The sequence below is a fragment of the Aplidium turbinatum genome, chromosome 4 (genome assembly GCF_918807975.1).
Source record: "Aplidium turbinatum chromosome 4, kaAplTurb1.1, whole genome shotgun sequence".
NCBI lineage: Eukaryota > Metazoa > Chordata > Ascidiacea > Aplousobranchia > Polyclinidae > Aplidium > Aplidium turbinatum.
In genome coordinates, this window is record NC_137475.1 from 41,956,602 (window position 1) to 41,984,494 (window position 27,893).

The 27,893-nt window shown below is 38.3% G+C and overlaps 2 protein-coding genes across 3 annotated transcripts; one reads left to right on the forward strand and one right to left on the reverse strand.

Moving 5' to 3' along the window:
• Positions 1-1,163: 1,163 nt before the first annotated feature.
• Positions 1,164-12,884, forward strand: LOC145768365 (cadherin-6-like). Its single transcript, XM_082579847.1, has 16 exons — positions 1,164-1,477; positions 2,012-2,164; positions 3,881-4,019; positions 4,438-4,628; positions 5,193-5,325; positions 5,703-5,851; positions 5,979-6,156; positions 6,580-6,652; positions 6,887-7,014; positions 7,565-7,686; positions 8,615-8,735; positions 9,300-9,425; positions 9,842-9,958; positions 10,862-11,060; positions 11,552-11,741; positions 12,109-12,884. Exons 1-16 carry the CDS (start codon positions 1,259-1,261, stop codon positions 12,262-12,264), a joined length of 2,394 nt encoding a protein of 797 aa, XP_082435973.1. The 5' UTR covers positions 1,164-1,258; the 3' UTR covers positions 12,265-12,884.
• On the reverse strand, positions 4,839-26,239 carry LOC145768366 (agmatinase, mitochondrial-like). Of its 2 annotated transcripts, none has more exons than XM_082579849.1 (10): positions 26,130-26,239; positions 23,908-24,036; positions 22,974-23,082; positions 21,588-21,675; positions 20,959-21,073; positions 20,630-20,678; positions 19,780-19,978; positions 19,084-19,184; positions 16,923-17,090; positions 4,839-5,034 (listed from the first exon to the last, which is right to left on the reverse strand). In XM_082579849.1, the coding sequence occupies exons 1-10, from the start codon at positions 26,161-26,163 to the stop codon at positions 5,007-5,009; spliced, it is 1,020 nt and encodes a 339-aa protein (XP_082435975.1). In that variant the 5' UTR covers positions 26,164-26,239; the 3' UTR covers positions 4,839-5,006. The 2 variants fall into 2 exon arrangements, with proteins under 2 accessions (XP_082435975.1, XP_082435974.1); XM_082579848.1 differs by lacking the exon at positions 4,839-5,034 and adding an exon at positions 13,219-15,303 and having other exon boundaries at positions 16,927-17,090.
• Between the last annotated feature and the right edge of the window lie 1,654 nt (positions 26,240-27,893).

Consider the following 27,893-nt stretch of genomic DNA (forward strand, 5'->3'; position numbering starts at 1 on the left):
TTAAAACGATGTAATAAGGGCGGATTTTGCAAGCCAGATGTCGACCGTGATATAGGGTGTTCATAAAGTCCTGTTACAATTTGAGTTCTCAACATTTTGAAATATTGTAACAGGACTTAATGAACATCCTGTATTGTTCCATGACCACTTGGCTTAATTTCTTAAGGTGTGAGGTGCTGTAGGAAATTATCCACCTGGGGTGATTTGGCCAAAAATACTTCAAAATGCCAAATTCAAAGTAGCCTGCCAACCGCATTAAAAGACGTTCAAATCTCTAAAATTTGGCGTTAAAACCGCCACTATGGCAATCCCGTTTGCCGTGCAAAATGAGGCCTAGCGTTTGGCTTCCAGTCCAGATACTATTATAACGACGTCCACGCCCAGTGAATGATGGAATAAAATCACGGTCATTGCCTTAAAAATTAAAAAAAAAAACAGTAGAGAAGTTTCTGATGAGCTACGTAACCTACTGAAATTAAGCAGTCAGATTCAAATTTGCTGGTTGCTGTTAAAAAATCGGAAATTTTGATATTGAAAAACAACGCTACGTGAAAACCTTCGTAAGTTAACTTATTTCGTTTGATACGACCTTACAGCACATCATCATCCTACTCAACCTTAAAAATTGTGGTCGAAACTCGACGATTTATTCTGGTTCGAATTAATTTGAACATATCAAAACGTCATTGCTACATCAGGTCCCAAACAATAAATCAACTGTTTTTTACATTGTAAAAAATAGTTGATTTGCTGTCCTTGTTCAGTTTTTTTTTTGATCTGATGACAAGAAGTATTCTTTGATTGCTGCTTGACCGCTGTTGCTAAGGAACACCGGTTGGGAATTGATTCTTTCCAACCACAGTTGCCAGGTTTGGTTTAAAATTCAGACATGAAACTACATTTTTATCAGCCTACTTTTACAAATAGGCTGTAATAATAAGGCTATATTCATTACATTTGGCTAATATAGCCTCTGCTCATAAAATTAGGCTAATTTGTCATTTTCTGTCCAAATTTTTGGTGACCTGGCAACCGTGTTTGCAACAATGCTTTTTGAGCTTGCGATGACATGAATCTGCATTGCGTTGCTGACCATTTTTCTCCTGCATTGCACTTGGTTGCTGCTGGCTATCATCTAACAACATTGTTTTTCAGCAAATTATTCGACTTTTTAGCTTTTCTAAATTTCCATTGTTTATCAACAAAGGTGCAGAGATTGTGTTGACCTCATTGCTCTGAGAAAATTTTGCCAATTAAAATGAGTAAGACAATGATAAGACTTATAATTCTTGCTATTTTCACTGTGGCGATTTCAAAAGGGGAAATTTACTCTTCCCAAAGAAAAGATAATATTTTGAAACGAATAACTACAAGAAAGGTGGTCGAAAGCAGTAGAAGATTAATTCGAAAGAAAAGATGGGATTATACGACATTTCAAGTTATGGAAAACACAAAAGGACCCCAAAAGATTGCCAAGGTGAGTTAAAGTGCAAAGTATGAAATATAAACATAATTTCTGATACTAAAAATAGTTTAAGTTATGATGGAGTTTGAATTGGTTTGTCACTGCCACACCTTTTCACTTAGCTTCCTTATCGTTATTTTAAGCAGGTCTACAAGTTACTGTTTATTTAGTTAGTGTTTATTGTTTCCACTTTACCTAAGACCATAACATACCAAGTTTTTTATGTGTGTTATGAAATGTTTTTACCACATATGTTATGTTATAGAATGCTTTTACCAGGTATAGTGAAAGAGCATGTATTATATAAGTTGTATTGGTGCCGATGGACAAAAATTATAGGAGCTTAATTTTGAGTCAGTAAAAAATGCAGCTAGAAAAATAAATTACAATAAATCATTTGTCATGAAAAAATCTTTCACCAATATCAACTACTAATGAATGCTGTGTCAAAGCTAGATACTATATTTTCAAAACATTTTGTTCCAAAAAGCTAGCTGCTTAGTTTTTTTTTCTTCTAAACGTTATTTTTCATGCATGTATTCGCAGCTTCGTTCTTCATTTGACGATGATACGGGAAGCATAAAATACAGCATCACTGGACAAGGAGCTGGTTCTATCTTCCACATCAACCCAACGACAGGAGATCTGACTCTTCTTCATCTGTTGGATAGAGAAATGCAGAGCATATATTTCCTGAATGTACGTAGGCTTTACCATGGGTTTAATTGACAAAAAAACTTTGCGGGAACAAATTTTATGTTATAAGAATGTTTTTGAGAGATGGAGGAGTATGACGAGTGCCCGGTTGATATGGGCAAGCTGCTCCACAACTTTGATCTTGCTTGTTGTGTAGCCTTCTATGTTGAGCTGCAGAATGGTGGGGCGTCTGAACTTGTCCATTGCCCCTTGCAGCTGTGCCGTCCGGGTGGAGGCTCTTGGTTGACAAGTTTCGTTTGGCATCTGCTTGGGTGCAGATGTTACTCACAGGATGGGGCACGAGGAGCCACTTGTCGTCCATCCCAAGGAGCCACTTTGAGAGATGATAGTTGCAAACAGTCGATTGACTATAATTCCTTGCATCCAAACGTTTAAGGGGACATTTTTACTCGCTCCTAGAAATAGGTATCTTCTGCGGATTACCTGGAGTCTACAATATACATCTGCTTCGTCATTGAATCAGAGCTATAAGTATCGTAATCCATCGTCCGCCTTTTTCACGCCTTATGGTGATTATTTCGATTTTTAATAAATCTGTTTCCTCCTTATGAATTTGATGAAAAACCTGCCACAAAGCTCAAAGGGGATAAGACCTGTATCCATTAGAGAGACTTAATTTCTCTATTGTCTCTCATCAGATCATTCTCACCATTTAATACTTTAATTCTGAGATTAAAGTAAGACCTCATATTGCTTTCTAAACCTCTTTGAATTAGATAATTAAAACAGAACCGATCATTGTTTTGCCTTACCAGCACTAGAAACAATTTGAAGAGATGACTTTGAAAGGTCATTGGAGTTGTTTCATTGAATAGCTCGCTCGTAGTAACGTTTTAAAGGGGCTCTGCCTAAGTGAGAACTTCAATTGCAAACAATAACTTTTGTGCAATAGCTAGAAAATTTTTCATCGAAAGTCACAAAGAAAAAATTTTTAATAACTCTCGATGCCCCATGAGATAACGCTATATTATATCGACAACTGGTGGGCCTCCAATCTGACCATAAATGTTGCCATGCAGTGGAATATACTTTGAAGGAAATGATGCATTTGATATAGTTTACTAATTTTCTGGTCTTTGTTGGCATAAGAGGATTTGGTTTGAAGAGCATAGAATGATGTATTTGATAAAGTATTCGAATTTGGTGGTGTTGTCAGTTGTCACAGAAAATGCATTCATCCTTGCCAAAACAGTATGCAACTAATTGAAACTAACACATGACAACGCTTGGAATTAAATTCCTCAACAATGATCAAAAATTCTACTGGTTTAAATTGAATGAGCACCAGAAGTGACCTGCTGTGATTTCACAGCATATGGCACCTGGCGTCATAATGTGATAGAGCGTCGCGAATTGGGCCGATGATTCATCTATCAGGCATAGGATCAACTGTGGAAGTCTGGAAGTTTTCAAATTTAACCTCTCAGCTGAAAAATAGTGTCATTTATTATTCTCTGAACTAGTTTCCTCATAATGTAAATGCGTCGTTGTTCCCGTCTAAAAAAAAAAAAATAATAATAATTCCCGCGGTTTAAAAATTTTAACCTTCCTTTGTGTGGTATTCATAAATCTCTGATTCTACGAGATTAACAATTTTTAACCTGAAGTAACTTTACCGATCAGGTAACGCTTTAGTTCTGAGTGTAAACTTTTCCTTGAATTTTTCAAATAACTAAAGCAAATGCTTTTGCAATCAAGGTCTCTGCACGAAACAAAGAAGGCGTCCAAGTTGAAAACGCGACGTCTATCACCATCCAGGTTCTAGATAGGAATGACAACCGGCCAGTGTTTTCTAAAACTCAACTTCGTGCTTCAGTGAAAGAGCGTTCTCCTATTGGTAAGCAAAATAACTTATCAAACTGTTAAGATAGCAGCCTGTTAAGAAGATTTTCTTTCCCAGGTTTATGTCTAATATGCGTTGTATTTCGCATTGTAAACACAAAAATTCACAGGTCAAATTACGGTTCTTTTTCTCTCGTTTGACTTGTAGTAGCTTAGATTGGCAATGCGGTTATGGTTCTAAATATGAGGTCAAATTTTAGTTGTCCTAGTTTTCACAAAGTTGTAAGGGCTAAATCATTGAACAGTTATGAAAACGATTCAGTTTTATTTCCTCTGATCAGTGGTGTATATCTAAATGATAAATTTCCATAACTGTGGAAAGATCTGTGCAACATTTTTTTATTTAGCGTTTTGAAAACAACCGAGAGCATTATATTTGTACTGCAGTAAACGAAATGTGTTATGTTGATTAGGTACACTTGTAACTCAAGTCAAAGCACATGACAAAGACGATTCCGGTGGACCCTATGGAGAAATAGCTTACTCGTTACTTCCATCTAACGGCACTAGAAAGTTTATGGTTCATCCGCATAGTGGCGAGATAAAGACAACAGCATCAAATATTGATCGTGAAGCTACAGATGTTTACCAACTTATAATTCAGGTTTGTTTTTGACATTCGAATATATGCAAGTACAACTTTACATAAAAAGTACAAAGATAAGAAATTTAGTAATACAAAAACGAAAATGTAAATTAAAAAATAAAAATCTCTCAAGCAAGATTTGTTAAAACGACAACTTGACTTATTGGACATTCTTTCGTTTTGAATTACCAAAGAATTTTTTGGCAAAATCTTTAAGCTAGCCTTTCCAATGCTTCGACGATCGTTAGATAAGGTGAAACGTTTGCTATTTTTTTCTTTGGTTACTTCTTACCTCACAAATTTTATGTTTTTGTTTGGTTTCATTGACTTGTAGTGATTAGCTTTTTTGCATTATTAAGTCTTTGGTTTCTGCTCCTTCAGTTCGTGTATCCAATGCTACAGGCAACTATCCGTGTACCAGGTGCTACCTACCGGGGCAAATTGAAAATTATTTTTCGGGCAGTCGAAGACACCAAATTTTCAAACGAATTTGTCACTATATAAAAACATTTTTATGCTTATTCTTGTTCATTTGTTTTAATTTTTCTGGTTGCCAACAGCTTAATGGTTTCTTTCGCCCAGGCACGTGACGACCCGACTTCGGATCTGGGTTACTCTGCAACGACAACGTTGATTATACGCGTTAAAGACGTCAACGACAACCCTCCAATATTCATCAATCGACCCTACACCCCCACGATTCCCGAAACTTTAGGTTTATTACTTGTGTTGGGTTCATTATTTGTTTGTTTAGTGACAGTTGCAATTTTTATCTGATGAATAAGAAATAAAAAGAAAAATATGTGAGCTGTTTTTTTTTTTTTAATTGGCCGGGTCACGTTTTTACTTTATCGATGGTGGCCTGATGCATACGCGACTGGTGAGGGTTTTTGAAGAACATCAAAAAGAACGTCGGTGCGACGTCTATAGAGAACACACGTCAGAGTGCTGTGTAATGACATTCTTGAAAATAGACACGAAGATTGGCATATTTCTGTTCACTTAATATAAATTTAAAATCGCTAAGCATGAGCCTCGATAAAATATAAGGTCTTGGTTCTGAATGCCTTGTTAATCTTTCCTTGTTTACAGGTGTAGGGAAAGAGATCATGCGAGTCGAAACAATGGATGCGGATCTCGGTAACAATAGACGGTGTTCTTACTCAATTGTAAGCGGCCTGGATTCGAGCAAGTTTGAAATGGTGACGAAAGGAAAATTTGGTGTTTTGAGAGTTCGTGAGGTAGGTATCTGTTGCTGTCAAATAAAACGACGCACTTTGGCATCACCGCATCCTAGGTTTACATGACCTAGATCTTGTTGTTCTTGTTACTTCTGTTTATTAACTTTCTTTGTGCACAACTACACAGCTTCTGGACTACGAAACTACACCAGACCACACATACAATTTCAAAATTAAGGCGCGAAATGTAGTTTCCGAACCTGACTTTTTCCTTGGTCCTCTGGAAGACATCACTGACGTTTCAGTTCGAGTCACAGACATCAACGAACCACCTTCCTTCGATAAATCAGAGTATGTCGTATCCGGTAAGCCTTTGTTTTTCAGCGAAGTTTTAATTTGAAGTAAAGATGTAAAAATAGAACAAGTAAATAAATCAGCCAGGTTCGAAAACTTGTATAAGTCATTGAGAAAGCTTTCGCCGCCGCAAAAACGGCTTTTTCCTTACCTTATTCAAATATAACTCAATATTTGCTGGGACTAGTTTCATTTGCATCTATGCAAGGTCATGGGGCGTAGGCCTATCGTCAATTAGGAGTGGTAAAAGGATGGACCCTCGGCCCCAGAAATCCAAACAAAGAAGAAAAAGAAGTCTTTAGGCTTCATATTTTACTATTGCTTGTGTTCTCGCATAATGAGCTAAGGCAACGCTTCCTGGCTTCCAAAGCTTGATTTTTTGGAATTCTGCGGTAGAACTGTCCTTGAATTGAAAGGATATGCTTTGTTTGCAGTGAGAGAAGACGCCATGCCAGGTTTCCCTATTGCATTATTGTCGGCGAAAGATCCAGAAAATGACTCATTTTTGTAAGTTGGTGACAGTTATCTTCGAATTTTGTATTGCTTCAAATTTCTATTTTTTGTTTTTTTAACGTTCTCTTTCGATCTGCATCACAGCAGTCAGCAGTTGGAATCCACCTGGCATAATCCCTGTTTTTTACATGGTTTCAACCTCGCCAAACGTAGCACTGATGCAAATACGGCAACTGTTGGTAGCTGGTCGTGATGGGTTCTTTTACAATCCAATTGCTTTCTTCATAGCTATTCTATTGTTGGTGAAAGCGACAAGTTTGCGATAAGTCGCAACGATGGAGCGTTATCAGTCAAAGGAAAGTTGGACCGGGAGACGAGAAATCATTACTCGCTGGTGGTAGCTGCTGGAGTGCCTGGTAATATTGGAGTTTTAATTTCAATTCATTAGTTCTTTGATGACAATCAGACACAGGAATGTTACATGTTTTCACATAGCTTACTTTCACAAAAAAGTTTTATTTGGCCCTAAAACATTATTTCGTTTTTAAATTTACATCAAGATTTACATTGTTGGTGCAGGCTATCTAAATTTACATTGTTGGTGCTGGCTATCAGCAGTAACATGAACTTTTTTTTTCATGTTTTTTGTTTTTGGAAAGTTTTTTTTCATTAGCTTGAAATATAAACTAGCGCATCATCAATTCATCATCCTTTTGTCCCTTTTTTAGTAGATGAAACCTAAAAATTGTCCCTGCTAGCAGGGATTCGCGAGTTATAGCAACCCCTTTGCAATGCTTCCCAGTTGTTGGGGTTGTCGAGATTCAGTACAGTCATGCCTCTCAGCATCTTTAGCCACCTTTTCGTATTCCACTTTTCTTCCCCCAGATAGACATGTTTTTTCGCCATTCTTGGAACCTTGTCTTGTAAACTAGTTCCTTCACTAAAACTAGAATAAATTTCTTTTAGGGATGTTCACTGAAGTCAATGTTAGGATCAACATTCTCGACGTCAATGACAACGCCCCGCGACCACTAGAGGGAGATGAAATGGAGTTGTTCTTTTGTGAAAATACTGACGAAAAAGTGCAGGTTTGACAATTTCTTTTTGCTTACTAGCCATTCAACTGTCGTATTGTGATCAGCAACCTACCACAAGGTCGCCTATTGCATCAATAGGCTACGGGGCAAGTGATTAGTTAATAAATGAGGTTATCGTTGAAGACACCGTTTGTTTGTCGTATCCAGGCTTACACCCGGTGGGTGAAGATTTAGGTTAAGTGGACAGGAAGGCAAAGAAGCCAATCTTCATGTCCACCTTCAGGCATGAATTTAAGTGTCCTGCCAGAGACACAGCCACATGCTCTTGCGCGGTGTCGAACCGGCGCCCTTTCGATTGCCGTTCCGGGACGCAACTTTCTAAAAGGTAGGCCTACCATTAAAAAATCCCCTTTGAGCAACAAAGGATACCTAAATTAACTCATCGGTTTGCCACTAGCTAACTAGCCGCGGAGGGTTAGGGCGGTGGTAGTCATTGCATTGACGTGGGTTGGATTCCCACCACTGCTATGCTCTTTTTTCTTCCGTAATTACCAAACAAAGTTCGAACTTCGAAGGGGATTTTTAATGGTACCTTTTCGAAACTTGCTTCCGGGACTCTCACCACTCGGCCAAGAAGCCGACGTCCTTTGTGTTCATTTACTTGTTAGGAGGAAATTGAAATTTTTAAAATGTATTGAAAACTACACTGACGAGTTGAGGCAACTTAATACTGTAGATTGTTTGTTGAATTTGCTTAGATGCTTGACAAAGGCTAGCTGAATAGCCGAAAACGTTTTCACATTTTTGTTGTTTTCTATCATGATAATAATGTCGTTGCCTGGATTTTGTGTGTTTGCCTTTAGAGCATGTCATTAATTCAAGTTGAGATCCAAATGTTTCTCGATTTTTATTGTTTTGTTTGACATGGAGTGAGTCACCATTCTTGAGCGCTACAACTATATCCGTTTTTTGTTTTCAGAAACTTAGACCTGACATAAAAATGATCGACATAGACGACCCCAAAATCAATGGGCCGCCATTTCGTTTCTATTCCACCAAGGACCCGGTTTATAAACACTTCAGTCTCGTTACTAACGAAGGTGAGTCATTCTTTCTTATTTGTAAAATTCTGACATTTGTTTTTGAAGAAAGGAGCGTTCTTCCCAGCTATCAGCACAAGGCTGAGCAGTGAGCACTCACTGGTACAGCGGGCAGTTACGATTTGCTAACCATAACGGTGTAGCTTCCAGGCTAGCCATTTAGACATTCTCATGGGCGAAATACGGTGCCTATCGCTGTCAATTCTTGCTACAATCGGCTGCCGAGAAACATTTGTTTTTGAAAGTATTGTTTTAGTCGGTTGTGTTATAGTTGATGATGCTTCAGTTAACCTTTGTTTACGTCTTTCAACGCACGTAATGTTATTAGGTAAATTGCATTTTTCTAAATTTTTTCTTACATTTTTCTATTATCATTTATAATATTTCAAAACTTCTTCGTTTGTTGAAAAATGCTTGGTATAATATATTTGATTTGTATTACTGCGTTTTAAACTTGAAAATATTCTATGAAAATGGCCAATTGCAGAGGTTTGTGGCCAACCCCATTACTTTTGCTCGTACGTTTGTCAAATTTTTGTTTGACTTTTACAAACTAATTTATAGACAACACTGCGAGTCTGTATACGAAACATAATGACTTCCAGTCGTCTGTGAGAAAAGAATATGAAGTACCTATAATCGTCGAGGACAGTGGAACTCCAAAACTAAATGGATCTCACAAAATAACTGGTCAGTGCTCGAAAAGTTCTTTGATTTTTCATTGTCTGAAAATGTTGGAAAACTTGTGCGAAAATCTTGCAATTCAAAACTTATGGTGACACGCACAGGCTTATTAACAAATACAAAAACTTCCTTGACATAATACTTCCTACTTGTGTGTGTGTACTGTGTAGTACGTGTAGTTTTAAGTACATCAATGGGGCGTAAATTAGCTTTGGATTCGAGTTGACCTCAGATTTGTATTGAGCTAAAAAGTTGAGAAATACTCCTGCCAGATTTAGTCCTGAACTCGGGTTCTGATTTGCTACGAGTACATTTACTTTCTCTTAGTAACTTAACTGTAGCCTATTTGCTTTGCTTGACTTTCTTGTAGTGTTGATAATATTTATTGTTTGAATAATATTTCTATGTGTGTTTTCTCATAGTTTTGGTGTGCCAATGCGTTGAAGATAGAACGCCATTATGTGACGCTGTTCCACAAGCTGCAGGTATCCGCTTGGGCGCCTTGTTGGTTATCCTTGCTGTTTTACTGACTATATTGGGTGAGTCACATACATGTATCAATATTAATGTGATAAACTGGTTTTAATTTGGTACTTTTCTTAACATTTTATAATCACCAGCTACTGGAGCTCCTTTAACCTTCCATCGAGAGGGAGCCACTTAAACTTGACAATTCTCTGTAAAAACGAATCACACTGCCAACCAATCAGAACATGTTTAAGTGACTACCGTCTAATTGTGACCCTTTTTTGCATTCAGCCAGAGAGTTGATCCTACTCTGAACCTTGTTCATGGTATTTATAGAAGAAAAAAGAGTTATGGCTTGGTTGGGAATCGAACAAACCGAGGAGTTAATTTACTTAATGTCAGAAATGTTTGTGTTTTTTCTGTTTTTCCTGCAACTTCTGATTGGTTGAAACGCTGTTCCTGTAACTTCTGATCTGATTGGTCCAAGGATTGGTACAAATTTTTTTATGTTTAAGTGCCTATCTATACTCTATCGAGAAGATACAATACTCCAGTGTTTCCACTTATAATATTTATCATTTTCACTCAAATCGATAATAATTATAATATACTTTACTTTTAGCGCACCTCAATGTTTTCTGCGGTATATGTTTCATAATGTTTGAAAGCTTTATTGATGGGAATTCGTTTGAACTTTGTTTTTTAACATAGTTAAGTTTTAGCTGTAATCGTACCTGCTGTCAAAAATTACCTTCATAAAGAGATGCAAAATTCGCAACTGTTGCTACCTGCGCAGTTAGCTTACATGCAATCTGGTTTGCTTTAAGTGGCCAATCATTCCGAAGCATTGTAATTATCCAGTTCATGGCATAAAGTGAAGTTATATTGTCCGAATGTTTTGTTTCAACTGTCAGGGCAACTATAGGAAGTTTGCGCTATCACATTTCATTGCATCTAAGACAAGTCTTTTGCAGGCATTATTATTATTTTCATCGCTGTTCGGCATAGAAGACGACGAAAAGTCGAGGCTTTGATCAAAGGAAGTCTCAGTACGTGTGAAGATGAAGTGCGGGAAAACATCACCAATTATAACGAGGAAGGAGGCGGCGAAGAAGACACAGATGCTTTCGATTTAGGAGCTTTGCAAAGAGATTACTGCAGCAGCCACTCCGGGTATGTCGCTGCTACTGGCAAACAGGCTTCTATGAGAGTACATCGGTGTGAATCTCTGTGAAAAATGTTTCTATTGGATAACTAAGCAATGCAATTCCTCCACTGCTTAAATGTACCCTAATTATTTTAGTGTCGAAAAAGCATTTTATAACACCATTTGTCAACATAATTCACGCGCACTTTTTGTTTAGTGGATTACCATGCATTGTTCAAATGATGCTGTTTTTTTCTGAAAAAGTGCCTCGCGTATGGCACTGTCCTCAATCTATAGCAGTTTCTTTTTTCACCTCAATCGACTTTATCTTACGGTACACGATGTTTAAGCAGCTGCTAGCAAAATAGGTTTATAGAGGTATCTCAAGCCATATTCTTTATATGCAAAGTTCTCAGTTAAAGATAAAGAGCAGTTGAGAGAAAATTACAATAAAAAAAAAAAACAATAGTTGGTTAGCTGATATTTTTTTTCTCGAATTTTCTGAATTTGTTTTCAGATCTCATGTTAAAAGTCGCCACGACTTTTCATCCTCGCCATCTACCAAAGTGAGTTTCGTTCCTCCGTACGAATATCGCAGTTTGCCACGCAGAGAAAACATTGCCAGCCAGGATATCCATGACTACATCAATGGCCGTAAAGTGTTAGAAGATAATAATGACGGAAATCTTGCATTCGATTCACTACAAGTAAATAGTCGAAGTTTTTTTTCAATTTATGACACGGGCATTTAGTGCAGTCAGCTCAGGTCGGTTGTTGCAGTTTGGAATTAAAGTTGTAAGCTTTCTCCAATTTTGGAATTAGCGAATAAACATTCGTTTGAAAACTAGTAAACAATAACATTTAGTCTAAAGAACACCTGGCAGCACTTCTATTTAACGTACTTTGTTCTGAGAAAGTAGTTTCAAGTTGATGTACTTCAAGATATCTCTGAAAAAACATACAAATCCTTCTCCCTACAGCAGTCAAAAAATTTATAGGCCTACCTGTGGCAACCAAGTTCGGCCATTATAAAAACAATTCTAACAGACTGCTAACAAATACATTGCTTTACAGCTTTATGCCAATGAAGGAGAGGGATCAGACGCTGGAAGTTTGAGCAGTTTATGTAGCTCTTCCAACGACAACGATCAAGACTACGACTACTTGAAAGAATGGGGCCCTAGGTTTAAACGATTGGCTGACATGTATGGTTCGAGCAGTTATATTTGATCATGATGTGGTTTGCTAATGCAGGCGAACACAAATTGCGGATACCGTGCCAAACTGCAATGCTGTTCGATTATCTGTGACCTGCCAATACGTTGTCGTTTGTGTACGATTTCAAAGCGATTGCCACTGTGCCAAAATGAAATGACTCCCTTCAATTACTCCCCCCCCCCAAAAAAAGTAACTTTATTCACAGTGTATTTGCAAGGTCAGATCAATGTAGACTTTCACATCATTGTGTTTTCGTGAAATCGCCTTCCTAAACTTACTTGCCGGACCCACCCCTGGTCCCATTATTTCACCCGGAGCGTGCAAGTTTAAGCGGGACGGAGCTGGATGATTTGCGAATTGAGCGAACTACATTTCTTGCTTGCTTGTGTTCATCAATCAATAGTCCATGTTTGTAACTGCTATTTTCGTTGACATTTCCATGTTGGTGTTTTTTATGTGCTGCAGGTAAAACCCCCAACAGAGCTGCTCCTAAATTAAGTTTCAAAGCTATTTTTACGAATTTACCAACACTGTAAGCATGTGTCGCAAGTCGCTACAGTGCTTCAATTGTATCTGAATATTTCCATGTGCATTTCTTCAATTCTTTTTGTTTTTTCCAAATAAAGTACATTAAACTACCGTGGTAGTCAAATTTAATAAGAAATACTAAGCTGTGAGCAAAAATGGTCTGATTGTTCCTTGCTTAGTGAAGAAAAGTGAATAATTCATTCAGAACGGAGGTTCTCAAACTGTGCGTCGCACAATGATTCCGTTTCGCATCTAAGCTCGATTGTGGCAATAAAACAATCACTGATATTATTGTCCCCAACATACGCTATAAGAATCATTGCTGCGAAACTGTAGCAGATGATTGTGATATAACAATCACAACACAATTCTTATTCATTTCGTTGCGAGACAAATGAAGGCTGGAGACACAAACATATAAAAATTACTGAAATACCTTATGTTGGTCACAAGTCCACCAAACTTTTGCGAAGGTGTCACAAGGAAAACAGTTAGAGAACCACCGATTTATAAGGAAGTTGGTGATTTGCAAAGTCTTAGCTAGTTTAGATAATGTAGTGAAACACGAAGATGCTGAACGTATCTGACCTAGGATCTGTTGAGCATCAGTCAAACGTCCAGGATAATGCGTTCAGAAAGTGATTTAGTAAAGCCACTTTTTTTTTTTGAGAAATTGTATTTAGAGAACGAGGCAATGGTGTAATGCATGCAAGCGGTGAAATAAATTCTTGATACGTATAATCAACGAAAAAGAAATGCAATACAGTAGATTGAGTTTTGCTTTTGGCAGCATGATCGTTGCTGAGCCAACTTCACAAATGTAGATGCTAACGACCTGTTTTTGCCTGATTCTGCGGGTTCACTGTGGTAGTAGCGGTTTGCCCTGGCTTTGGGAACACAGTCCCCTAAGTAGTCATGTACAACTCAATAGACCGCAAAAAAACAGCAACCTCAAGCCGAAAGAAAAAACTTTCTAAAACAACATTTTGACTCCAACACCATTCGTCAATGCACATGATTGGGGAACTGTGTTCCGAAAACTAGCACAAACCGCTACTACCACAGCGAACCCGTAGCATCAGGCTAAAACAGGTCGTCAGTGTCTACATTGTGAAGTAGGTTAACCGATAGAAAGTATGACAAAAAGCATGATGTGTGAAAAAAACAACATCGACGTTCAATGTGATACGTTACTCAAGAAATCAAAATAAACTCATTGCACCTTTCAGTTTAAAAACACCACAAGAACGACAATTTTACTGATTTCCTTTACAGCAAAATGCTTACCTCTCAGAGTACAAGTAAGTTCGCAATTAGTAATCGATAATGTGATGCACCTCTCATACAACAAATGCAAAATATACAACTAGTAAGTCGACAAAGATGGCAGTACTAGTAGAGCAAAGCGAACAATAAAGTTTCTTGATTAAAGGAAAACTCCAACTCAAAAGCCAAAAGGAGCCACATCAATGATATGTAGAGTGGGAGAGTGGGGCACAATTGGGCATGGGGTACAATTGGACATCGCATTTTATAGAAAAAATTGGAAACTCTGGAAGTCCCTGCCTTGGCAAAAAATTAGTTTCACATTAGTCGTTGTACTATGAAAATTCTAAGAGTTTGTGTTGGTCGTGTATTGAGTTTGGCGGTGGGAAGTCTTTTAGCAACTGTATAGTATTTTCAGCGGATTTTGTTTTAATCGTAATTTTTTTATGTAAAGTAAAGATTTTTTCTTTTCTGTTCAAGCCATATACAGTAAAGTATCTTTTCATTACCTTTGCTTTGACCTGACTTTTAGAACAGGTTGTCCCTGCCCAACTTTAAATCGATGTTGGTGTGTGGGGCACAATTGGACACAAATTTGGGGTACAATTGGACAGCCAACACACATGGTAGATCATACTGTAAAAGTAGTTCTTTTAATATTGCATGGTCTCATGCAACGCAATGTCATTTAAACGTTGTAATAACATTAAAAATAAAAATTTTGGGAGACAAGATAAAATTTTAGGGGGGGGTAAAATTGCTTTTCCAAGACCCCCCTCCCCCGTGGCAACGTCCCTGATTTTACTGCAATAAACAAGTAAAATCTATTTATTAGAGTCCTTGTCAGTTTCTTGATTACTTTTGTGTTGGTTTAAACTGTTGTTTCTAAACCATTGATAATATTTGCAAATGTCCAATTATGCCCCATTACCGGGGCACAATTGGACACAAACAATATATTTTTCAATTGACTGTAGTATTTAATATGCATTGTCTAAGTGTTGTTTCACTGTCTCATTTTGTTAACAGTGTGATACTTTGTTATTGTGCAAAAGTTGGATTTTGTTAGACTTTTAATATAGACGGGACTTCTATTTTACTATTTTTTGTCCAATTGTGCCCCACTCTCCCCGCACACAATGCTTAAATTCGGGACATCCATTCAACCATAGCATGAGGACTACTTCCCGTATTTCACACCAGGAAGAACGCACAGCATTTCAAACATGAGATTCGCAGCAAGCAGAGCGGTGTTACCTGCCACAACATAGAAATAAGATTACATTTTGAAAATACAACTGAAACTCCGGACACGTATTGCTGTTATAAATCAGTGATTTTAACAGGTGTGCCGCATTGCGTCGGCGTTTTGCGGATGACCGTCAGATGTGACGTCCTGCTCAGGGGCAGATCCATTCTTAGAGGGAGGGCAATTCCAAAGAAACTTGATGATGCGTATGTCTACATCATTCCGACCTTACAATCAGTATTTTAGGGGTAGGAGCCAGTCTTTCCTTCCTGGATCCGCCACTACACGTGATGCACTGGATATTGCTAAAAATAACAGAGTTCCGAACCAAACAATTCCGCATGTTGGCTGGTTAAGGTGAAAAAATTCATCTTTGGCTGCCGAGAAACATATTGTTGATTGGATGGTTTGAATGGCTAGCCTGGAAGCTACACCGTTTTGGTTAGCGAATCGCAACTGCTCGCTGTACTAGTGAGTGCTCAGCCTTGTGCTGATAGCCGGGAAGAACGCCCCTTTCTTCACAATGTGATTGGGTATGCTGCTGATTTATTGTAGGCTAATAGAATGAAAAACAGTTCATGTTTAAAAATTTTGCAATAGATTGAGTTTCGCTTTTTGCAGCATAGTACAGACTGACTTCACAATCTAGATACTAACGACGTGTTTTAGCCTGATGCTGTTCGCTGTGGTAGTAGCGGTTTGCACTAGCTTTCGGAACCCAGTTCCCTAGTCATGTGCTATGACGAATGGTGTTGGAGTCAAACTGTTGTATAAAATTATTTTATTTTATTTAGCTTGAGGCTTCTGTCCTGATTGCCGTCTGCTGAGTTGTACATGACTAGGGGACTGTGGTTAGCTAGTGTGGGCCTAAACCGCTATTACCACAGCGAACACGCAGCATCAGGCAAAAACAGGTCGTTAATATCTACATTGTGATGTTTAAAAATTTTGTTTGATGGTTTGCAAGATTTTTTCAATACAAGCAGTGTTTCGTGTCAAGAAAACGGTTGGAAACACTCTTCTAGATTGCAGAACGCGCAACAGCAAGAATGTAAAATTAAACAAAAACTTTTCGCTTCGTCTCCAGTGGGCGCAAACTACAAAAAATCAATTATGACAAATACCACGATTGTACCAAACACTCGAGCCAAAAAATACTTCAAATCAAGCAGACCAAGTAGAAAGCAAGATAGCTAGACGACTGGTCATCGCACCGGATTAATTTTAATTTGTTTCGCTTTCTTTCACAACAAAAGCAACACGTGCGAAGGTGAAACCAAGGTTTGTAAAGGTTTAAAAGGAGTTGGTTAGCGCGTGACTTCTGGAACGAAGAAGCTTCAAGATCAAGCGGCGCTGGTTCGACTCTGGAGGTGTGCGCTTGAGCAACGCACGTTAAGGATTGCTCTCCATTCAGCGGCATCTAATAGATGGAATAAATCCCCGGCAACAAGACTTTAACAATCGAAACCTTCACTATGTCAATCTCGGTGACCGGGCCTGCGTCAGTGATTCAAAGCCTCTACAAGTATGCAAAACTACGAAGATTAAACTCTGGAAGAAGCTTTCCCAGTACGAGGATAAAGATTCAATCAATCAATCAAATTTGTTAAAACAACAAATTCACAACCTACCTGTTGTGTCATAAGGTGGAGATACTTCAACTAAGTCGCAACCAACAAGGTTTAAACCTTTGCAGCCCTGAATGATTTCCATTGCTTGGATTGAAGTCAAGCCTCCAATTTCAGGAGTACCTGTCCCAGGAGCATAGGCTGGGTCTAAGGCGTCGATGTCAAAACTGAAATGAAAATGTCCGTTTTAATTGTACATAGCTCGCAGCGCTTGACGAAGCAGACAGTGTTGGGACAGCCGTAAAGAGACGCAGCCGAGTGGCGAGTACGTTATAATAGGGGAGAGGGGTTTATCGGCTTTTTTTCCAAATCTAACTTGAGTCCTGGTTTTAGGATACAATAAAACATTCTAAGGCCTTTGGAAAAAAAATTTGAAATTTCTGTGCAAACCCCCATCCCCCAACCCTGAAAATTACTTTTCGCGTTTAATTGCCTAATATTGTATGAAAGTCACTTTTTGTTTATGGCATTTAAATTTAAATATTTTTTGCTACTGTATTAAAGCACATTAAATATGTCGCAAGAATGCCGTAAACATTTTTCTGGTCTTGGTTTCATCGTAAAACACGGGAAAGTGGTCACTTCAATTTGTGCGCATGACTACGCGCATGCGCAAAAGCGTGACATTAATACAAACAGTTTGTATGAAAGTGGTTGTGGTTGAGCCGCCGTAAATTGACCAAAACCTATCTCCAAATACTACTTTTCAAAAAATATGGTTGCTTTTAACTTGTTTTGTTATGATAACTGATAAAACGTCTTTGGCTTCTTTCTGCAAAAATTTACTTTGCATTTTCGACTCAAAATCTCATTCTGAGATTCTCCGCTCAACCCCTCTCCATCTACTTGTCTATTTCATGTGCTGGTTTCAGTTTAATCACGTAGATTGACTTGTTTGTGCTGCAACAGCCAATTGAAAACTTCAGACTGACAACTGCTGCTCAAGATGCTTCTCAACAGCAAGTTGTTGTAATGAATGTTTGTCAACGCAAGGTGGTTGTTGGTAAAGCTCTAATAAAAGGAGTACACAATGCGCTGATCCTGTGAAGTGAACTTTCAGAAGTCTTTCCTTAAATACCCTTACAATGCACGGCACTGCACTCAAGACAAGAAATTGCAACATTAATGAATAAACTGTTTTTTTTTTCTGAAACCTACCGTGTTCCCCCAATTGTTTTTTGACCTACAAGCCAAACATGGAGAGCTTTGGCACCACGGTTTTAGGTTAACCTGTACAGAGTACACCAGTGGAAACCCAGCCAGGTTGACCCTATGGCTATAGCTCAGCTCAACATAATCTACCTTGACCCTATATCCGTGGATGCACATTTGACTTGTTTCATAATGACAAGTCGGCGATTTCCATCACTATATGTTCAAGCAATAGTAGCAACCATCACTAATTTACGTAGCTTACTGTACATTATGCCTACTCCTGAGCATGACCTAGGCTATACAACGGATCCTGTTATTAAACTTTTCCCAGTGTCTAAAAGGTCATTTTATGATACATGATTAAACGGCTGCAGTTTATAAAAAACTTTCAGGTAAATGTTTTCATAGACAATCCGACGTTGTTGTGCGAAAAAATTATTTACGGCCCAAAGTAGGCCATCTCTATTGTGGGAGAAAAGGTTGCATAGAGTAGGGCCTATTATCATGTTACCGACAGGGACTTGTCTAAGAAGTAGGCTATTCATGCACTCAACAAGAGTAAAAAGCCTGTTAAAGTTTCGAAAGGGATTTTAAATGGATATGATTATATTTATTTTATTTGTTAATTTGACCAGTTCAATACAAAATTCGAAAATAAAACTTCGTGAATGAACGTTTTGGACAAAAAATAAAAAAAAATCCATAGGTCTTAGAATGTAGTGTTGTATCCTAAATCAGGGCTAAAATTGAAATTAAAATTAACCCCTCCTAGTTATGACTGGAATCCATTTCTTTGTTGAGTGCCAAGCAGGTCGCGGATTGAGTGCCAGTTTTAAAATCTTCGGTGTGATCTGATAGGACATTGAACCCATGCCTACCGACTTACATGCGGACACTCTTAACTACTCAGCTATCTTTCAAGATGAAGTAAATTTTGCAGTACTAATTATAAGAATTAACTGGTACATCACATCACTGGGTTTCAAAATATCGCTTGCATCTCACCTGAGATAAACAGGCCCATCTCCCATTTGTTTCCTTACTTCTTCCATGAGAGGAGTCAAGGACTTATGCCAACACTCGCGAGCAGTCACAATACGGAAACCCTGAGCACAAGTTCAATTACTGAAATTAAAAAGACTGGAATGATAGCCACACTTTACCATATACAGTCAAATCATATGTCAATAGAATATCCTCACATATTACCAGGGCCTAAGGGGGTTTAACTTGGGCACGATAAAAATGAGATCCCCGTCGCCTTCCCAATCAAACCATCTTTAAACACCCAAAATATAAGATACCCTTTTAAAGAAAATCCAAAGGGAAATATAGTACTGGAAAAGTCATCAAGACGTGGTTTTTCTCCAAAAAAATAGAATTTGTCTAAAAAAAAAGAATTGGTTGAAGCGTACTATATCTAAAGAACACGAGGTGTTTTTTAAGTTCTTGGACTCCCTAGAAAGGTTTCAAGACAGCTAAAATCACCGAGGGTCCGAAAGTAATCCTAGGACCCTCGTAACATTTCTGCAAGTTGTTTTTTGTTTGTGTTGTATTTGTATGTATTTTAGGATCCGGAAAAATCTAGGTTGTGTTGAACGCAAGGAAACCTTTGGATCCCCTTAACACGTTTGCAAGTTACGTCACAACCTAAATGTTACGTCACAACTAAAACTGTTTAAATCAAACTTTCCACACTACCTGGTCCAACTGAAATTTGTAATCGTCTATTGATATCCCGGAACTTCTTATTAATCCGATTTGGACAACCCTGTTGCAATCTAATATCCCTTCTTCTGCGGACCTTCTGAAAGGGGTGCCGTGAGCTATCTTCTCGCCTAGCATTTCATCTGAGCAATCGCCATGAGCGTCTACGTGGACAAGACCGACCGGTCCGTACCTTCAGTAATGAAGCGTTTGGTGGGTCAATAATTATATCACTAATCTAGGCCCCGATAGCTTAGTTGGTCTCCGCCACGATAGGTCAGTTGGTTAGCGCGTCACTTCGTGAACGAAGAAGCTTCAAGATCAAGCGGCGCTGGCTCGACTCTCGGAGTATGCGCTTGAGCAACGCATTCTAAGGACTGCTCTCCATTCAGCGGCACTTAGTGAATGGAATAATTCCCCAGCAACAACACTTCAACAATCGGAAAACTTCACTCTGTCAATCTCGGTAACCGGCCCCGAGTCAAGAGCATCTACAAGTATGCGAAACAAACTACCAGGAATAACCTTTCAAGGCTTTGGCAGTCCGAGCACAAAGATTCAAAATCAAACCAACGAAACTAAATACCCATATTTCAAACCCAACTCCACGTTGCTGAGTTATATAAAGTATGTTGTAAAACTGAAAATGCAGTCAAACATACTACTGTATTGCAGGAAATTAATTTCTCCAATAGTGAATGTAAGCTGAACAGATCATTTCACGAAGTTTACAAGAGAGCCTACACCCTACAATCCCAACAAACACTTGACATTAAAACATTTGATGTCTCCTTCTTATGCTTTCAATTTGATTGAACAACATTGGTAAAAAGTAAACACTTACTTTTCGGCCATCGCTTGGAGGATTGGGTATGTCATTGTATGATCTCCTCCTAAAAATGATCAAAGATGAAGCATACATTATCTGGGCAATTAAAGGTCCGTATTTCAGTGGTAAAGCAGTCAATACTGAATTTCTAAAGCAATTCAAGTAAAGCGAAACAGCTATTTTAAAGAAGAACAAGTTTACAACAATGCCGGAAAGGCTCTATGGAAGTTAAACTACATTCTCAATGCAAAGCTACTTTTCAAAAAACGAACCAACTGCACAGAGAACATGTAAACATCAACGCCAGCCACTTAGGCTTTTTATTTCTTGATGTCCTAACCTACCAGCTGCGATTGGAACACATCCGTTCTTTATGATTTTTGCAAAGCTTTCTCTGATACTTCGGCAAGTATCAGGAAGGTTGTAGAGATTCACCCAAACGTCACCAATATCTGCCACCTATGACAAATAACTTAGTGATTATTGCAAATGTCTAAAAGGAAACAATGATTGAAAGGAAGCAAAATCGCAAAATTGAGACACTTCTACAACCGATTGATCATGTTTGATCAGCTGTGATCTCCCATATGAACTACCTCTATTTTGTTCTGTCTTTTGTTTTTATTAGTGCTTCCGGCATGCTTTTTATTCCCGTAATTTGCTTGATATTGTCAAAATATTTCATTTTTTGATCGTCCCTTTGTTCGTTTGCCTTGCACCATCCCAGCCATAACATAAAACCTGAAGTACTCAACATCTGGATTAAAGTATTCCTTTCCGAATGTGATACAAAGCTCATGGTAAAAGTAGTTTTTAAAAAATCATAAACAGTATGCATTTTATAAATTTTTTTTCCAAATTTTTTTTAAAATAAAATTTAAAAACTAAAAACATTCAATGTTCACACCTTGTACAATATACAACGCAAATACTAAAGCATGCCGTATTATACAAACTAATGTCAAAAAGTCACCTTCAAAGATTTAAAGGGTGACACTCCGGTCGCCACATTGCATAAACGAACCGAAGCGCTCTCACATCTAATTTGTCGAGGACCCATTCTAAATATTTAAACCAGATATGAAACATAGAAATCCCAACAAAATTGTCACTGGTGAATGGTGATAAAAACACAATCCAATAAATAATGACGTGCTGATTAATTGATTGATATGAAAGATCCTTTTGAACAACATTTCTCTTCAAAAACGTTTTGGCCTGTAGACCTTTTCACCTGACAAATGTTGTGTGTACTTTTCATTTGGCTCTGTTTGTAATCAACTCAATAAAGGTCACCTAATTTTTACAGCCCTGTGCTTACACCAGGGGCGGATCTACCGGGTGGGCCTGATTGGTACAGGCCCACCCAGATTCACAGTGGGCCCACCCAAAATCAGATTCATGAAAAAAAATATACTGTATTACTGTTTAACACTAGAACAACCAAGTAGGCTACATATGCAACTTTCCGCGAGGATTCGAAGGGTGACGTGCTCAAACTGATAGTAAAACATGAGATAACTAACTGGGGAGTGGTTGCTTCTCGTGAACGCAAGCCGCCTTCGAAGTTTCACAAGTCTGTTGTCACCCAACGCTGGGAAAAACGTCGGCTGTCAAGAGCAATGAGGATTTAAGGGCGCTGTGGAACTGTATTCTTGACAGGCAGATAACGGAGTTAAACTGCCGCTTTATGGACGACACATATGGATTAATGAGAGCAACGGCCTTTTTCGCACCTGGATCTGCTACTTTTGGCGAAAAAAAACAACATTCTAAATGGTCCGTGTGCGGTGTATGGCATTGAGATCGCAGATGCTGAACATGCTGTGTTTATTCAACACATCAGACGGAAAATGGATGGGGGAAACTTTCATACATTAATAGAAGTACTGGACAGCCTGGTGACATTTTCCCTAACACAAACACAGTGTTTTAAGGACCATCATAACACTGCCTTCAACGTCCTACAGCGTTGAGAGACTTTTCTTCTCAACAAACAGGGTCCAAACGCGCTTGAGATCATCTACGCTGACTGGACGCCTTAACAACTTGACACTTTTGTCTTTTGAGAGACAACTCATTGACAGTTCGGAGTATGATGACATACGGTACGGTAATCAACTTTTTTAACTCGAAACCTAGGAGACTCCGCCTTGTGTAGAAGCTCCGGCAACACTAAGTTTTTGTATGCTGGCCCGCCGTGGCATTATTGGTGAAGGCCCACCAAGATATTTCCTAGGCCCACCCATAATTTACGTTCTAAATCCGCCACTGGCTTACACGTGACATCGGTTAAATTTAATATATACTCATATATATAGCATAGTTCTATACAATATGTAAGACACAAGATTCATACCTGGTTCCTGATCGGTTACTTGCACCATGGTCAATTGGAACACCAACAAAACAAGCATCCAAACCATCACTTGAAGAGGCAACAGGAAGTCGCATCATACTGGCGATACCTAACGTCAAGTTCATGAATGTTTTCACAATAACTCACCAACACTTGATTCCACAGATAAAACAGCAAGCAAGTTTTAAAAAATATGATCCTTAACTTCAATGATGTTCTTTTTTTTTGGCCCATTGCAACATTAACAACATACGGTGCACTGCGATTACAGATGCAATACAACAAACAACAGGAACCAGCGAAGTGACATATTAGTCTTCAAATGCTTTCACACCAAACCAGTTAGCTGCATAGCAGAGTGGTGAGAGCACTGGAACGGCAATCAAAAGGGCGCCGGTTCGACACCGCTCAAGAGCATGCGGCTGTGTCTTTGGCAGGACACTTAAAGGCATGCCTGAAGGTGGACATGAAGATTGGCTTCATTGCCTTCCCGTCCACTTAATTTAAATCTTCAACCACCAGGTGTAAGCCTGGATATGACAAACACCAAACCAAGACATCAAAATCTGCAGACATTAAATCAACACAAAAATGATAAATTTTGCTGACTTGACGAAGCAACAGAAAGCCGCATCATACTGGCTACAACTTATATACGTGGAGTTTGAAATTTAACTTCAACATTGTCAAACTGTGTAAATGTGAATTTGTGTAATCTTTCGTTATTATTATTATAGTCTATATAATAGCCAATATGATCTTAGTACTGTAACAGTAGCATAAATTTAGATGTAAAATATACAATAGAGAGCAAAATTGACAGTGATAAGTAATAAATTCAGTTGTGTCATTGAACAAAAGTATTTAAAAAAACAATTGCGCTTCAAAATTTCCACAATTAGAACACTTAACCATGCAACATACTATAGAATACCTCCAGGCCTTGCCATTTTCATACCCTTAAGTGAGGTTTCATATTGTGAATTCATCAACCTAATACCATTCATCGTTGGTGACTTAGTCAATTTAGACAGAATATTTGAACCACGTGCCATTTGCAAACCTGCAAAATAATGTATATCATTGTCATAATCAATTATGCGTATCCCCGCGACAGGTTGCGTTATTGTCCTAGAATAGGTGAACTATGATATTATGTAATTCTGTAGTGGTGTTTTGTCGATTACTGTCCTATAATAACCTTTAATCGGCCAATTCTTTTATTGCGAAAGTTGCTTCTGGAAAATAGACATTTGTAGCCTATGACATTTCTGTATTTAGCACGACTTATATATTGCTGTGAATCTGTATTTTCTGCCACGAAGTTTGATAAATCAAAACATTGTGCAATCCCAACAGATAAACACTTGAGAGAATAAATTTGTAGTATGCTAACAGTTTTAAAACACAATGTCCAAATTTTCAGAAATCAACAATTCAAACAAAAATCTAACATTGTGTTTGTTGTTTTATAGCCTATTCCTGTTAAGCTAGTTTAAGCAAAGCTTGCATTGTTTGCCTATTTTACTGACAACTTATTGTGCGGCTCGTGGGGGTTTGCAGTTTTCGGCAAGTGACTTTTTTGTTAAACAAGTTTGCCCTTCTTACAACACATATTCGGGCTAGTTGTGCTGATATTCATCTACTGCAACGTTTCTTAACCGGGGGTGCTAGCACCCCTTGGGGGTGCTGGAATAGACTGTAGGGGGTGCTGAATGCATGCAATATAATATCAAAAAATGCCATTTTTTTTCTGCATTTTTTCGTCTTTCTGCCAGTATTAGCAGTTGTCACATGAGTTGCTGTTATTGCAGTCATCTCCTAGTCAAGTACCTACTCAAATTGATCCTCATCGAGTAGATTGTGCGAACTTACCTGGTGGGTGCTTTGTTGTAATATTCTTGCTCACCTTTCGCTTCCAAAAACCACCATGGCAAAATAGATTCCCACAAATCACTCATATCCAGAGTGAATACAGCAGTCAGACGAAATTTCGTCCTTCCGCATGCTGATTTCTGGTGTGATCAGTTAACAGTATATCCTGCATTGGCACGGAGCAGCATTGGAATTGATCGTTCTATTTCCGACTACCTACTTGTGTGAAAAGGCGTTCTTCACCATACTCCAAATCAAAACAATTGGCAGGAACCGCCTTCAACATGGGTTGCTCCACGATATGAGAGTGACTTTGACCAACTCGAAGCCTCGAATAGAGAAATTGGTCACACATAAGCAACAACAGAAATCACATTGATACATGTGTAACTAGTTACCCAGCTGGGTAACTTAAGTATGCTTAAGTTTGTCCATGTTCTTTCACTATTCTCGGGTTTTCCTATTTCTTTTTGCACCAATGACGACAGTAGTTTTGAAGAATAAACAAAATGATCAGTTTGTACTTTGCTTTTCTTTCGATAGTGCAGGCCAAAGTTTAATGGCGGCGCCGAAATTTTGACATGCTTTTTGATTGCTTGCGTTATATTTTGTATTTTTTGTCGCCTAACAAACTGTGCTGTTGCTTTAAGAGAGTTGATTCACTTACATGGTTATAATTGAATTTCTGTTGGTGAATCAAAGCCAAATACCAAATCTTGAATCAACTTCGTTAAAACAATTGCACAGTTTGTTAAACAACAAGAGACTTCATTACAAAATATATCGCCAGCGATCTGAAGGCATGTCAAAATTTTGGCCTCTACTCAACTTTTGGTCGGCACTAGTAGCCTAGTCGTATGCCAACGATAGTTAGGGGGTGCTAGATTGTTCAGGCCTATTTACAAGGGTGCTAGAGTCAGAAAAGGTTAAGAAACGCTGATCTACTGTAATTTTTTCGTTTCGATCCAGTTGTGCTAATGAATCCTATTGGAAGAAAGCCGGTTCCACAACATAAATTATAACTTTTATTGAAATACTGTTGCGCGTGTTAGCCTAGCCAAATGTTTTGAAGGTTTAGAGTATAAACTGTAAAAAAAAACTATTAATTTGTTTTCTTCTTACAACACTTATTGGTTTGATGTTTCAATGATTCTAGGCTACAAAACTTTTTATGTTTAAGTGCTTTCTAAAAACTGGAAGGCCAGCACTGCATTTAAAACATGTTAATATAGATAATCATAATGCAAAAAAACATCCTAGCCAACAAAAGCCTTACGGTACCTTTAGACCCAAGCATTTTTACTTCACCAAGCATCTTTTTCCCAAAAATAAAACCTTTATCTGTAGCCTAGTAGGTAATAAACTAGGCTTAATCAGAATCAAATATTGCCTTGAAAAAGAGGAGTATTATTTTCATTACAACAATATTAGTTAAAAGTTTCACCACCTTTTTGTAGCTATGTCAATGATTTTGAGTCAATATATTTATCTTAAATTATCCTCACAGCTTGATAGGCTACAAGCAGTAGGCCTAGCCTGCAAAAATGCACATTAATGAAATCCATGTTGAAACGAAACATCCATCTAACCACAAAGTAATTAAGTTAGGCCAGTTGGTACTACTGATATATGCTGCCAAAACAGTTTGCATTACTGCACAAAACGAGGACTTGCATCGGATTGCATGCACAGCCTACACGGCACAGGCTGTAACTTGAGGCCAGGCTAGAGGCCAGCTGGCTCTGCAATCTGCAACCATTGCTGCAAGGATTTCTGATTGCAGCAGCAGTGTTGCCAAATGAATTTACTTACCGCCACCACAAAAATTTATCGAATAGTTGCAATCTCGTTTCATAATACCTTCTATTGTAGTTTGTCTATGAAAAAGCTTTTCTCCTCCTTTGGATAATGTTTTTTAGCAATCGATTTTGAGGTGATGCTTGATATAACAAAATTGTTTTAGTCACTTTTTGGCGCAATACCGGTGATGTTTTCTTTTTTATCAAGATGCACGATTTGCACATTTTATCAAATTAAAGTTGAATTTGGCCATAAGGTTTGATTTCAATTTAAGTCACCTTATCAGTTCAAAAGATAAATCATTTATGACCACAGAAGGATTTCAATGATGTATTTCTTGAATTAATGAGGTTATTTGTGTAAGCAGTGTTTACTTTGGAACATTGCATATATTTTTTTTTTGTGGGGCTTAAAAGCTTTTTACTCCCCTTCATCCACATTCCAAAACTATGTAGGCTATGTTTAAGGTCGCTGGTTAAATGGAGAAAATGTGATTGAGCGAGCAAAGCGAGCGAGAAATTTGTGCAAAAATGGAAAAAAAATTTGAATTAAATGTTACCGGCGCATGTAAAATTATAACATCAGACAAAAAACACTGCACAAACTAAACATGCGTGGGCCCCTAGATGGAAGAGGCCCCTAGCCAGAGGTTTAGGAAGTAGGCCTAGTAGGTCTAAATACGGCCTTGCATGATTTAAGTTATTGATTATCGAGCTATTGTAGCAGCTTTTTTTAAACCGTCAAAAACTTTAAAGATATTAAAATGAGGGGCCCGGGCCGAAAAGCTCGAGGGGCGGTTAATACGGCCCTAGTTTTACATAGGCTTACTAGCCCTACTTTTAGAAGTTTTAAACTAAAAGTGTAGGCTGCAAACCGTGGCTTGCAGGCTTAAACTTTTTGGTCCGCGGAAGGTCCCAATTTTATATAATTTGTGGCCCTCCAGACGATTTTCATTTATGTCAATAGTTTGTAACACTTAGTAGCCTAAACATTATTTCTTGTTTTGGAAATCGGACATTAGCTTAGCGGTTACACTCGTCTGACTCAAGATTAAGCGGCGCTGGTTCTACTCTTGGTTTTGCGCTTGAGCAACGCATTTCAGGACTGCACTCCGCTCAACGGCACCTTGTGAACAATTCTCTATAACAACAACCAACAACATTCGGAAACTTCACTTTGCCAATCTCGGTTACCGACCCCGTGTCAAGAGCCTCTACAACAGTGGTTCCCAACCTGGGGTTCGCG

What these genes read in the sequence shown, in the direction of transcription:
- LOC145768366 (XM_082579848.1), bottom strand. Translation starts at nt 26,163, where the DNA reads ATGCTTGGTGAAGTAAAAATGCTTGGGTCTAAAG. An exon ending in GAAAATGGCAAGGCCTGGAG is followed by an intron (nt 23,083 to 23,907) that starts GTATTCTATAGT and finishes ACTTGACGTTAG; the next exon opens with GTATCGCCAGTATGATGCGA. An exon ending in AGTAACCGATCAGGAACCAG is followed by an intron (nt 21,676 to 22,973) that starts GTATGAATCTTG and finishes TTAAATATTTAG; the next exon opens with AATGGGTCCTCGACAAATTA.
- LOC145768365 (XM_082579847.1), top strand. Translation starts at nt 1,259, where the DNA reads ATGAGTAAGACAATGATAAGACTTATAATTCTTGCTATTTTCACTGTG. An exon ending in ATACTGACGAAAAAGTGCAG is followed by an intron (nt 7,687 to 8,614) that starts GTTTGACAATTT and finishes TTTTGTTTTCAG; the next exon opens with AAACTTAGACCTGACATAAA. An exon ending in TACTGCAGCAGCCACTCCGG is followed by an intron (nt 11,061 to 11,551) that starts GTATGTCGCTGC and finishes ATTTGTTTTCAG; the next exon opens with ATCTCATGTTAAAAGTCGCC.